Consider the following 13,394-nt stretch of genomic DNA (forward strand, 5'->3'; position numbering starts at 1 on the left):
AATTTATAATCATGAATGTTTATACTACTGCTAGAAAATACATTATAATATACAGATAATTTAATATTTCTTTACCTCTGACATCACAAAAATAAAAAAACTTGAAATTCTATCCTTTAAAGGCAGATGGACACCAAAGATGCTGCCTGCGGTATCTATATTCTTCTTCTCTGCTTCATCGGTGGCTTTGTTTGAGTATCCTCTGGCTTTTCCCCAGATGATTCTGGAACAGAAACTGCTACCTAGTTTAAAAAGGAAAAAGTCCAAAATCAGTAAATTGTAATTATTCCTGATTCTGTTGCTTTTAGAATAAACGTCCCTGAATGTTTATGTAACTTTGATATTTGAATTTTAGGAGCAATGTACAGTATTTGTTCATTGCAATTGTATTACAAGCTTTCCACCACACAAAGTTGTAAGTGAATGTTACGCACAAGCCAAATTAAATAATATTTTTAATTCTTAGAATGACAATATGGAATATTGGGAAACAGTACAGCATCAACAAGCAAGTGAATCAGTGACAAACAACTTGCTGTATTTTAACAAATAATTGATTTTAAAGGTTTGGTAATGATAGAATGTTGCACACTTTCGTTATGTGCATCAACAGTAAAGGAATATCGAAGTATAGTTTAGCCACCTGAAAGTAAAACTGTAATATGGAAAAAGGAGGAAATGCTTTGGAATAAAGTGGGTTTTTGTTGTTGGTTTTTTTAAGGTGATGTGTGATTCATTAATTGATTTAGCAATTTAGTTGCAGTTGAGCCCCTTCAAATCTACATAGCTTTCTGTATTGAAGGTAGCAGTCTCTGTTTCTTGATTTTCTTAACTTAAGCCTACTGAATACAAATAGTATAATAGTAAAAGAAAAACGTTTACTATTGCATGTTACCTCATGTACAGTATAACAATTCTTATTAAAGGGCTACTGTACTATGAAAAGTGACTCTACTGTCCTACTTGTTTAACCCCTTTACTGTTCACAGAAAATGAAAATAATCCTGAACCCCTCATTGTTATATAGCTGTTCAGGTAAAATATTTCACCTGGGGCAGTATGCAACACCAATGAAGAAAATATAAATAATTTCCAAATAATTAAAAGGCAAAGAAAAGGAAATTCTAGTAAAACACAGTTCACAGCATCTGTATGCTTTTGTTTCGTTCAAAATGAATGCAGACTAAATCATACAGCAGAGATTTAAATGATGTCATGCTGTCTGCCATAAACAAGATTGTGTTAAATTCTTCAGAGTCTAAGTCCAACATTCTGAAGATCTCTAAAATCTAAATATGTGGTCAGCTGCTTTAGATACTCCCAACAGCAAGGAAAAGTGAAGTGTGTGGGGAAAATGAATGAATATGGAAAACGAATAGTATCTTGATGTTACTTTTATTTCCAAATATGACAGAGGCCTAAAAAACAAAATTGTATAAAATGAAAATACTTCAACAGCACAAAGTTGGTGCAGTATCAAAATGAATCAAAGTATTATGATTAAAGGGTTAAAAAAACCCTTTGGTTTTAGATGCTTTTTTAACATTTGGCCTGATCCTGAGAGGAGATGAGAACTTGTGACTGACTTCAATGGGCATTATGGGTGCTCACACTTCTCAGAATCAGGCCCCATTATTAACAAATTGCTGGGAAAATATCCAGTATATTGAGGTAAATTCCTATATGGCCCCATAAATACATTTTTAACGAACAATGAATATAAATGTATGTTTGAAAATCAAAATTAAAAGGGTGGTGGTGTTTTTTTTTTTTTAAAGAGTGCATACCTCCTTTAGTTTATTTCGAATTAAACTTGCTGAAGTATTCAATGAATCATCATCCATGTCCACTTTTGGTATTTCTGGTAGCCGTGGACCAATAATGACTTCAGTACTATCCGAGTCTATTCCAATGAAGTCAATTTGATTGCCTTGGTCTCTCTTTCTCTTTCGCTCTTGCAGTTGAGTTGTTCGGGGCATAAATCTCCCAATTCCGTTATCGGAAGGAACTTTTCTTTGCAGCACAAGAGAAACGGGTGTGTTCATATGTCCCCCCTGTTGTGCACTTTGAGTCAAATGTTTACTTTGGCTGAAGTGTTCAGAAGTTTCAGCACAGTTATTGACATATTTAGGGAATGCCAACGCACTCTGAAAATGACCTCCTGAAGGACATGCTGTGTTTCTTGACGAAAATTCACAAGATGGCTTGTAAGAGTAAGGACAACATACAGATGGATCCCAGTTACCAGTATTTGCATCAGCTACACTGAATCCTAAGGTTTCTGGTTGAAAGTCATGTTTGGAGTTCTTTGAAACAGTCTTTTTAGGCTCCTGTATCTTCTTTGCCACAAAATGAACTTTAACACAAAGAGGTAGTTTGATTGTTATTATATAACTTCTCTAAATTATATACAACAAAGAAAAGCATTTATTTAGCATTGCTGAATTATAGTGAGGCTGAGCACTAGCGTCAAGATTTTATAGCCAGTTCCAATCTAACCTCAAGTTTCACTTCCATTATCTTTCTGGCAATCCAGACTTCATTCCATTAAGTGCAAAAGTGTTGATTGCCAAAGCAATTGTAGTTCATGATTAAGGATACAATTTGGTCATAACAGGAACAGATTCTGTGACTTTACCTGACCTCTGTGACTTCTTCGGCTCCAGCTATCAGCAACTGAAGTCGGGGCTGGAGCTGGAGCCGGGGCTGTGAGCCCCTACTCCATATGGCTGTGGCTGGCGTTGGGGCTATGCTCCTCATTCCCGCAGCTGGGCTGGAGCCAGGACTGTGTGACATTCCTCCCCACATGGCTGGGCTGGAACCAGGGCTTTATGCCGAAGTCCCCCACCATGGGATTGTTAAGTAAAAGTCACAGACAGGTCACAGGCTCCTGTGAATTTTTGTTTATTGCCCGTGACCTGTCCGTGACTTTTACTTAAAATAACCATGACAAAATCTTAATCTTATTCATGATTATTAGTAAGTGTGAAATCACTAGAGTTCAGAAAGTCAAGACAATGTGTTCCTGACACCTATTCTATATAAACTATTTCCTCTTTCAATTATACTGCAGAAGTTCACTGGGGCAATTATTTTCCCCAATCAGAACCAAAGCATCTGAGCATACAATGACAATATATGAAACACATGGAGCCTAAACTCTTCATAAAATCTAGGGATGAGATTCTATGGTGTGCTTCTTGGAGATGCAGCACAGAACTCACAGCTCAAAGGTAGAGGGGCAGGAGGAGGGAGAGGGAATGTGGCTTTAAGTCAGTTTTGTGCCCTTCCAATTTGGGCTGCTTAGGGTGTGGGGGGTGAAGCTATCTAAGCTACAGTAACTCCTGGGGCTGTCCTATGGGCTACAACACAGTCTGGAATCTCCACAGTGCTGCATGCTGCAATCCCACCATTGACATAGCTCACCCCCACTATGTCCATCACCAGTCCCTGCACTGGAGGAATTCTCTCCTTGGTGGCTCCATGATTTTTAGGGCCTGTTTACACCATTCCAGCCCTTTTACCCCACGTAAAGGAGTCAGAATAGGGAAAAGAATCTCACCCCATGTTTCTTAGCCATGCTTATGTTTCTGATGAATGAGATCACACACAATGAAAACCGAGGAAACAGAAACATTAAAACCTGTGCATTTCTTATTCCCCTATTGACCATCTTTTGTGTGGCTTTGATCATTTAGAATCCACTAAACAGTGAAGTGCTTTTCCATTCTGCTCTTAAAGTATTGAAGACAGATGCGCGCGTTTTGCAGCAAAGTAAATATGAACAATTAACTGTAAGAGTAGACACTTTTACTTTGCCAAAACATACCCACAACAAAAGTGATATTTTAAACTTTCAATAGGGTGTCCAATTACAAACCTCTATTACTTGTTGTTTTTGCTATATACTTTCTCCTGTCTTGCAGCTTCTCCCTCGTCTCTTGGACTGTTTCAAATTCTGGAGCATAACACACATGAAGCAAACTACCAAAGAAACTCCGTTCATCCAGTTTTCTCTTGGCTACCCTAAACAAAAGGAAATTGTATTCAAATGTTACATTACTCCAGCGTTAACACAGTTCACATTTTAACAAACACATTTGAGGATCACTGATAGTCTCTTGGTCTGTTTGTAATAAATGTTTCAGTTGCGACACAATGAGAAGAACACACCATTCTTATATGTACCAAATATATTTATGTGGGATGAATATTTTACTTTAATCTCAAGAAATTTACCAATATTAAGACACCAAAGATTAAAGAAATGGAAGGCAGACAGATGTTATCTGCTGCAATACCTTGCACTCTGTAATTTTTGGAATTTGATAAGATAAACTTCTTTAAATTGTTCTGCTGGATACTCATCTAAAGCATTGTACTCTTCAATGGCACCATATAATGCAAATTGTTCCACTAATTCCTTCATAACACCCAAAGCAGGAACTCCCTGTATTAGCAAATAACGAGATTCCAAGTTGACAGTATACACCTGAAAGAAATAAAAACATTTAAATACATTCATACTTTTATCTTGCAATAAAACATTAAATACCATATTCAAACACCTCAAGTAATTTTCTTATCTATTGGACCTAAAGCCCTCTTAGAACTTTGAAAATTTTAAAACATCTACCCTTTTGATTTTGAGCTTGGAGTATTGTGGGATCCCAACAGGAGTTTGCAAGAATTCCATGGTCAGCAAGGACCTCCTCATCAGTGAGTGAGGATAGAACTCAATCATTCTGATCCAAAAGCAGGTGTCTACCATCTGAGTTAGGGCTTATTTTTGAGCAGGTCTGATCCAATAAAGAGCAGTGCTATAGTCTAGCCAATACATTGCAAATTCCTTGCAACAATGAACAGTTGATTTTCTGGACAATTATCATGTGGCACTGGCAAACTTAAAAAGTATTCCTGTCACATCTTTCTTGGTTAGCAACATGGTGAATTTACATGGGGAAAATAAAGTATCCCCAGTCGGAGATCTTAGTAATACTAAGAACAGACTGCTCTGCAAATTCAGTGATCATGTAGCACATGTGCACTGGGGAAGCATTAGATACGAGATATTCAGAATAAAAGAGGTTTTCCCCATTCAGCAGGTTACGGGGGATTAGAGAGCATTCTGACTCTGTTGCATAATGAGGCATCTATTCCTTGAAAAGCTCCACATCTGCTCAATCCATATTTAAATCATTGAAACTCATTACAGTTAAGGTCAAAATGCATTGTCAGTGAATCTTTCAAGAAACTTTTTGAATGCATAACCCACATTAGTCTTCAGTACTCTTCTTTTTCTGTTGTTGATCATTGTGTTTTTACTTTCCTTCTCTCATACACCAGAGCAATTATTTTATCCATTATCCATGGGATATCTTAGCTAGTAACTTCTACCATACAGGTTTATCTGCAGATTCTTTGATAACATCTTTCAGACTTTTCCAAGTCACTTGGTCTTTATTTGCATTTGTCAGGGTTCCTTCCCCACTCTGAACTCTAGGGTACAGATGTGGGGACCCGCATGAAAGACCCCCTAAGCTTATTCATACCAGCTTAGGTTAAAAACTTCCCCAAGGTACAAACTTTGCCTTGTTCTTGAACAGTATGCTGCCACCACCAAGCGTTTTAAACAAAGAACAGGGAAAGAGACCACTTGGAGACGTCTTCCCCCAAAATATCCCCCCAAGCCCTACACACCCCCTTTCCTGGTGAGGCTTGAGAATAATATCCTAACCAATTTGTTACAAAATCATCAAAGACCCAAACCCCTGGATCTTGGAACAATGGAAAAATCAGTCAGGTTCTTAAAAGAAGGATTTTATTTAAAAAAAAGAAAGTTAAAAATCATCTCCGTAAAATCAGGATGGAAAATACTTTACAGGGTATTCAGATTCAAAACACAGAGGATCCCCCTCTGGGCAAAACCTTAAAGTTATAGAAAACAGGAATAAACCTCCCTCTTAACACAGAGAAAATTCACATAAAACAAAAGATAAACTAATCCGCCTTGCCTGGCTTACCTATACTGGTTGCAATATTGGAGACTTGGATTAGGACGGGTTTGAGAAGATGGATTTCAGTCTAGCCTCTCTCAGTCTCAAGAGAGAACAAACACGTAAACAAAGAGCACAAACCAAAGCCTTCCCCCTCCCCCAAGATTTGAAAGTATCTTGTTCCCTAAACAACCATTTTTTCATGGTTTGTATGTATAAGAACATCTTCGGTATTTTCCACAGTATGCATCCGATGAAGTGAGCTGTAGCTCACGAAAGCTTATGCTCAAATAAATTGGTTAGTCTCTAAGGTGCCACAAGTACTCCTTTTCGTGAATACAGACTAACACGGCTGTTACTCTGAAACCTGTTCCCTTATTGGTCCTTTGAGTCAGGTGCCAGCCAGGTTAGCTGAGCTTCTTAACCCTTTACAGGATGTTGCCTCTGGCCCGGAGGGATTTTATAGCACTGTATACAGAAAGGTGGTTACCCTGCCCTTTATATTTATAACAGCATTAATGATCCACAACACTTCTTTGTAGTGACTTTCCATCTCATAATTCCTCAGAGCTTCAAGGTATTTGAATTTGTGTAACTTTTTCAGTTTGATATTCTGTTTCTTCATTACCAATCTATGATCTGATCCACAATCTGCGCTTGGCAAAACCGTAATCTTCCTAATACAATTTCTATACCTATGGTTGATAATGATCAAATGAATTTGGTTTTTATTCATCCCTTCCTGGTGATTGTCATGTATGCTTTGTGCTTTCTTTTTGTTGAAAATAAGGACCGCAGATAATGAGATCATGTGTCTCTCAAAATTCTCTGAATCTTTCTTCTCTGTCATTTCTTTCACTGGCACCAAATAATATCTGTGACAATTGGCCTTTTTCTACTTCCACTTTTGCATTCCAGTCTCCGATAAGAATTACCACTATATCTCTTTCCACCACTGATCTCCATTGCTTTGAAGTTTTCACAGAATTTTTCAACATCCTGTTCAGAATCTGCAGTTTCTTGGGACATATATTTGAATAATCATTGGACATGCTTTTACTGCTATTATCATTACAGGTTCAGATGATAGATTCACTTATTCAGTCCTTTCAGCTATAGTTCTATCTACCATAATTGCCACTCCTTTCCCACTTCACAGTCCACCTGCACTGATAACTCTGTATTCTTTGCTGCTCAGAAGACTTGTGACAAAGTCATCTCCACCTATACAGAACATCTCAATCCTATTGTAACATTTCACCTTTCCATTTGTCCGCATACATTGGGTGCTTCCTGGGTTGATTCAGTCCCCTTACATTCCTGTAGTCACCAGTTTCACATGTCTGGCCATGCAGGGCACCGGTTCACACTGAGGGCCAGTCAGATTACATGGCAGTTGGGGAATGTTAAATTGGGTGATTATGACAACTTTGGCACTAATACTCCACAAAAGCCTCAAGAATCAAGCCATTTTTTTCAGGTTGGAACCCTAGCCTCTAGCCAAAAGACAGTCAACAAGGCAGCAGGGAATGGAATGATAAGAAAATAAGTGAATAACAATATGGTTTAACACCTGCAAAGGCACAATAATGAAGATCATATTAGAAAAATCAACTGAAATGGGGAAAACAAGATACTTGTGCTTAACTGACTTCCAAAAAGCATTTGACTGAAGCTACCACTACATATTGCTCAATATGTTAAGTGTAAGGACTGATACATATGAACGTTGAGTCATACAACAATTATACTGGAATCAGAAGGCGATTATAATGGAAGATGAAAATGAAATGGATATCAAGAGAGGAGTGAGCCAAAGCTGTATAATGACACCAATTTTATTCAACATTTATAGTGAGTGTTTAATTGACAAAATAAAAATATTAAAAGTAATGGAAAACAGGTTAATAACATTTGCTATGCAGATGACACAGTGCTGTTGGCTGATTTAGAACTAGGTCTGATGAAGTTAGTGGAAATTATGTAGGAATATGGCAAAGAATATCGTCCACATTCAACTTTAGACAAAACAAAAACTATGGTGGTATACAAGAATCCTGGGAAACAAGCAAGATTCCAGCTAATGACAGTGTTGTACAGCAACTGAGAAATTATTGCTATTTAGGAAGCATCATTACTGGAAGATCGGATACTGAAGTCAACACCAAAATAGCAGGAGCGAAAGAGACATTCTGGAAGAATAAACATCTGATGAGAAAGGACATAAGTCTGAAGACTAAATTCCAAATCTTGAGAACTTACATTATATTACACTTAAATTACAGCTATGAAACATGGATATTCAAACAATCCATAATCCAAAGAAACTACAATCCCATAACCAACAAAAAAGTACTGCAGATGATTGGGACTAAGCAAAATCTAATTAGAGATCTTATTAAAAGATTTGACTTGAAAGGCATATTTTAAGAGGTTCAGTGGGTGATGCATGTTTACAGGCTCTGCAAGATAAAGCTGATGACAGAAGAGCACAAGACAGAAAAAGGAAGATCTTGGATGGACAGTGTGATATGATGGATCAGAAGAACTATTCATCCACAAAGAGATTAGCAGAGGATCATACAGAATGGGCTACCATGGTTGCAAACCTCCAGTAATGGAGATGTCACATAAGAAGAGCCACATATATTTCCAAAACTCAAACAAAAATACACGATGAAAAATATTTTTCAACCCAGCAGCTTTCTTCAAATAGCCTTTAGTCAATCATAGATATTCACTGAATATGATTTAATTAAGGGATACAGTTGGAATATTTAGGTCTCAAGCTTAAACAACTTTCAAAATTGCATTTTATAATCCTGATACTACAAAAACAAGAATAACTTTACTCATACGAGTGAATAAAATTACATGCATGTTTGCAGGATTGGACCCTGGATTTGTATGCATTGTACGCAACCTTTCAAGACAAGATAAATGAATAAATCTTTCCATTTCTGTTTTCTACAATACCATGACTCAACTGAATGATAATGGGCTTTCTCGGTGCGTAAAAAAATATCTAAAATGAGGCTCAAAATAAAAATAGTAGGAATGGAATTTTCAAATAATGTGGGATTTCCTTCAATGTGAATAAAGTTTCCTATAGTTTCATGATTGAACGTTCCTGAGGTTAATGAATCACATTCACAATACCACCAGGTTTGTGTAGAAGGGGGGTAAACTGTGATCTGAACAAGCTTGATTTTTATTGTAATGAGAGATGTACACGTCAGTTAATCAAGTGGTTCCTAACTCTTTTGGCGACAAGTGTTTTATTGAGGTTTGAGCCTGGTAAAAACTATCTATTTCCAGCCAGTGCTGGGTACATGTGTGTGAGGGGATGATTTGTAAACCTGTAAATCTTCCATCAACCTACAGAGCGGCCTTTGGACCGGACAGCCATATAAATACATACATTAAGGGTACCCACATCCCGCTAGGGAGCTAGGGCTGAGCCCCTGCTTTGCGGTGCCTCAGGGTAGCATGGCAGCATCGAAGGAGGGCTGCGTTCGGAACTGGGACAGAGACTGATGAACACAGCTCCAGGCGCTGCAGCACTGGGACCAGGGATGATGAGGCTACACCAGTGAGGACGGGCGGCGGCAAGAGCAGCCCGTAACCGGCTGCGCGCCAGGGGTTCCTGGGCTGCGTCCCGGCGAGGGGGGAGCGGCAGGCCGGGCTGTGTTCCGTACCCTGGGGGCGGGTGAGGGCATTTGAGGCAAGACACTCAGAGACTCCAGCAGCCCTGAACCCCGCAGCGCGCGTTTCCCGGCTGAGCAGAACCAGGCGACCAGTCCCTGTCTGACCAGTACCCACCCCACACAACCACCCAGAGCCCACTCCCACCTTCACTGCGCGGGGCCTGCGCCCCTCCCGGTACTTGGCGCGCGAGTCGCAAACGTCCTGCTGCGCGTGATGTTTACAGACACCCCCAACTCCATCGCCAGGCGCGGCCATCTTCCCACCTTCCCCCGCGCACCACAGCCAGGCAGCACCAGCAGATCCCCGATAAAACAGCCAATCACAGAAACGGGGAGCGATTGCCGTGCTCTCATTGGTTCCGGGCGGGGAAGTAAGAGAGAGATTTCGACGGGCCAGACAGCACCAACAGAATCCCTTGAGAGAACGGCCAATCAGAGAAATCGGGTGAGTGTCGCACGCACTCTCATTGGTCTGTGATGGGCCATACCAATCCCGCTGGAGGGTGGGGGGCAAGGTAGTGAGGGCTCGTGCTTCCTTCTCTCGGTCCATAGTGGGTAACTCTAACCTGGGCGCGGAGCGGCCGCTCGATGCTGCCGGGGCGCGCCGGCGTTGGGTGCTGCGGGCGCGATGTGGGGCAGCGGCTATCCCGGCGGAGGGGGCGCGGGAGGCGCCGCTGTGACTGTCGCCTTCAGCGGCACCCGGGACTGCTTCCTGCACCTGCCTCCTGTGCTGGCCTCCCACCTTCGCCTGCAGCAGGTACCGGGGTGGGCCCCGTCCGGGCTCTGGGCGGAGGGGCCCCTCGGAGCGGCTCTTTGCAGAGCCCCGTCCCCTCTCCCCACCAGCGCCCTGTCGCTGGGGTGACAGCGAGGCGCTCTCCTCCAGCCCTCATGGCTTCACCCCTCCCCCTCATCGCTACGGTGACACTGCGGCACTACCCCCACTCCGTTAGACACCCCCTCAGCCTGCCAGCATCCCACTGCCATGGCGACACTGAGCCCCGCAGTGCTAGTGACTCCCCCCTCACCATGACGCTCGCCCCTCCATGCCAGCGGTGCCCCCCATGCCAGCGACGCCCCCACGCCGGCACCTTCTCACAACGCTCCCCCCTCCATGCCAGCGATGCCCCCAATGCCAGTGATACCCCAATGCTGGCACCTCCTCACGGTGTTCCCCCTCCATGCCAGTGATGCCAACACCTCCTTATGACATTCCTTGTGCACCAACAACACCCTCTATGCCAGTTATGCCCCCCAATGCCACCATCTCTTCATGATGCTCCCTAATGCCAGTGATGACCCCAATGCTAGCACTCCCTCATGATGCTTCCACTCCATGCCAGTGACCGCCCCAATGCCAGTAATACCCTAATAATGCCAGCACCTCCTCACAATGCGCCACCAATGCCAGTATGTCCTCACAATGTCCCAGAGCCAATGACACCCCCAGTGCCAGTGATGTCCCCTAAATCAGTGCCTGATGCCAGCTGCTCCTCATGATGCCCCTAATGCTATCAGTGCCCCCCAATGCCAGCACCTCCTCACACAGCCCCTCCCGTGCCAGCAACTCCTCAAGATACCTTCCCTTATGCCAGCAACAATCTCCAATCCCAGCACCACCTCACAACACTCCTTTAACACCACTGATATCCCCCTCAACGCCAGTTACACCACCCAATGCCAGCACTCCCCACAATGCCCCCCTGATGCCAGTGATGACCCCTGATGCCAGCACCTCCTCGCAACATCCTCCAGTGCCAATGATGCCTCCCCGATGCCAGCAGCTTCCCACAATGCTCCCCCTCCTTGTCAGCAATGTCCCCTGATGCCAGCACCTCCTCATGATGCCCCCTTGTGCCAGCCTCTCCTGACATTCCCAATGCCAGCAACAGCCCCCCCCATATATCAGCACCTCCTCATAATATCCCCTGACACTAGTGCCTCCTTATAAGGAGCCCCTCAACACTAGCAATGTCTCTGACGCCAGCATCACAACACTCCCTGATGCCCCCGACTCCAGCATCGCCTCACAACACCCCACTCAGTGCCGCTATTGACCCCCTCAATGCCAGTGCCCCCTCACAATGTCTCTCTTGATGTAAGCAACACTCCCATGCCAGCATCCTGTCATGATGACCCCTCAAATCCAAATATCCCATCATGATGCCCTCCCTCTAGGCAAGTACCCCCTTGTATCTGTCCCCCACAATGCACCCCTCAATGCCCCTTTAATATCAGCAACACACCCTGATGCCAGTATCCCCTCATGATGCCCTCTCTCAGTGCCAGCAACGCCCCCTTGAGACAAGCACTTCCTTGTGACAGACCCTTGTGACGCCAGTGATCCCTCTCACCACCGCTCCATGACACCAGCAATGAACCCCACAACACCAGTGCCCCTCACAATGCCCTATTCAATGCTAACAATGCTAGCAGCACTGCCCCTTGATGCTACTGAGCCCCTTCTTCAACACCAGTGTACTCTCCCAGTGCCCCCTTAACTACAGGAGCACCCCTGGATGCCAGTGATACCCTTTTGCAACACTCTGCACCATAAGCGACAGTCTCCTCTTGTTGTCAGTGACCTCTCACAATACCCCCCTGTTGCCGCTAGAGCCCCTCACCACTAACATCCCCTTCCAGTGGCGTGGAGACCCAAGCCTGTAATATTCTAGGTTGACATGACAATGTCTTGTTGGGCAGAGCACAATGTGAAGACCATGAAGCTGTGTTATGTGCAAGCCATGCTTAGACCATGGTAATCCCAGATAATTTGGGACAGGGGCCATGTTTGGACTAGGATCCTTTTGGCCAGTTAGCAAAAGCCCCCATCCATCTGGAGTCTAGACTTTGCTGTGTGCTCTCTGTTATCACAGCCAAAAGTCAAACCAGGACTCTTGTGGTCCACAGGTTGCTGGAATGACTCTTGGGTAGAGTTGTTACCATCCACTCTGAAATTTACAAGCACTTGGAGAGGACTTTGGGCATCCCTGATGTTAGGACCAGGAATACAGTAATGTATACTAGATCAGATTCCTGGCTCATCTAGTTCAGTATCCTGTCTGTGGCAGTGATCAATCGCTGATGTTTTAGAGGAAGGTACAAGAAACATAGTAGCTGACAATATAAAATAACTTTCTGTCAAGTTGCCTTCAACTCTTGTTGACTTGTCCAGTGAAACAAAACAAATGCAACATCATATCATGTTTTTGACATGATACAATCCTCCTCTTGTCCCTGTCTCCCAAAAATTGTAGCTTGGAATGTCATCCCTGTTTCCTAATGCCACACAGTCTGCCTATACTCATCCGAATCCCTCCTAATATTCTACATCTTTACATTTTCCACACTCCAACAATTGCTTGATAGAATCTAAATTAACTAGGGTGACCAGACGTCCCATTTTTAAAGGGACAGTCCCATATTTAAGCCCTCCGGTGAGCTGCAGTGGTTGGTGAGTGCAGGCAGGCGCCAGCGGAGGCCAATTATGTGTCAGCTCTGCTGCCCACCCATCAGCCCTTTACGTACTTCCCCTCGTCCTCTCCTTGTTTTGCCCCTTCACTCCCCCAGCCCTGCAGCTCCTCCATATGCCCCCAGTGGGGCACGTCTAGCTCCCAGTGCTGTGCAAAGAACCAGCCCCTGGTCGGGGTGCTCAGCTCACTAACAGCCTGGCCAGCAGGCTCCTTCCTTCCCC

At 43.3% G+C, this 13,394-nt stretch overlaps 2 protein-coding genes across 2 annotated transcripts in view; one reads left to right on the top strand and one right to left on the bottom strand.

Annotated features, from left to right (window-relative positions):
• Positions 1–16: 16 nt before the first annotated feature.
• Positions 17–9,973, bottom strand: RBM48 (RNA binding motif protein 48). The gene is made up of 5 exons (XM_084618625.1): positions 9,849–9,973; positions 4,302–4,492; positions 3,881–4,026; positions 1,788–2,356; positions 17–242 (listed from the first exon to the last, which is right to left on the bottom strand). The coding sequence occupies exons 1-5, from the start codon at positions 9,957–9,959 to the stop codon at positions 156–158; spliced, it is 1,104 nt and encodes a 367-aa protein (XP_084474751.1). The 5' UTR covers positions 9,960–9,973; the 3' UTR covers positions 17–155.
• Positions 9,974–10,188: 215 nt separating this feature from the next.
• The window catches only part of PEX1 (peroxisomal biogenesis factor 1), a 53,853-nt gene continuing 50,647 nt past the window's right edge, over positions 10,189–13,394 (top strand). The window contains exon 1 of the mRNA XM_084618504.1: positions 10,189–10,460. Within this exon, the coding sequence (XP_084474630.1) occupies positions 10,332–10,460 (129 nt within the window). The 5' untranslated portion in view covers positions 10,189–10,331. The remainder of the gene's footprint in view (positions 10,461–13,394) is intronic.

This window comes from Lepidochelys olivacea, assembly GCF_965140295.1.
Source record: "Lepidochelys olivacea isolate rLepOli2 genome assembly, chromosome: 2".
NCBI lineage: Eukaryota > Metazoa > Chordata > Testudines > Cheloniidae > Lepidochelys > Lepidochelys olivacea.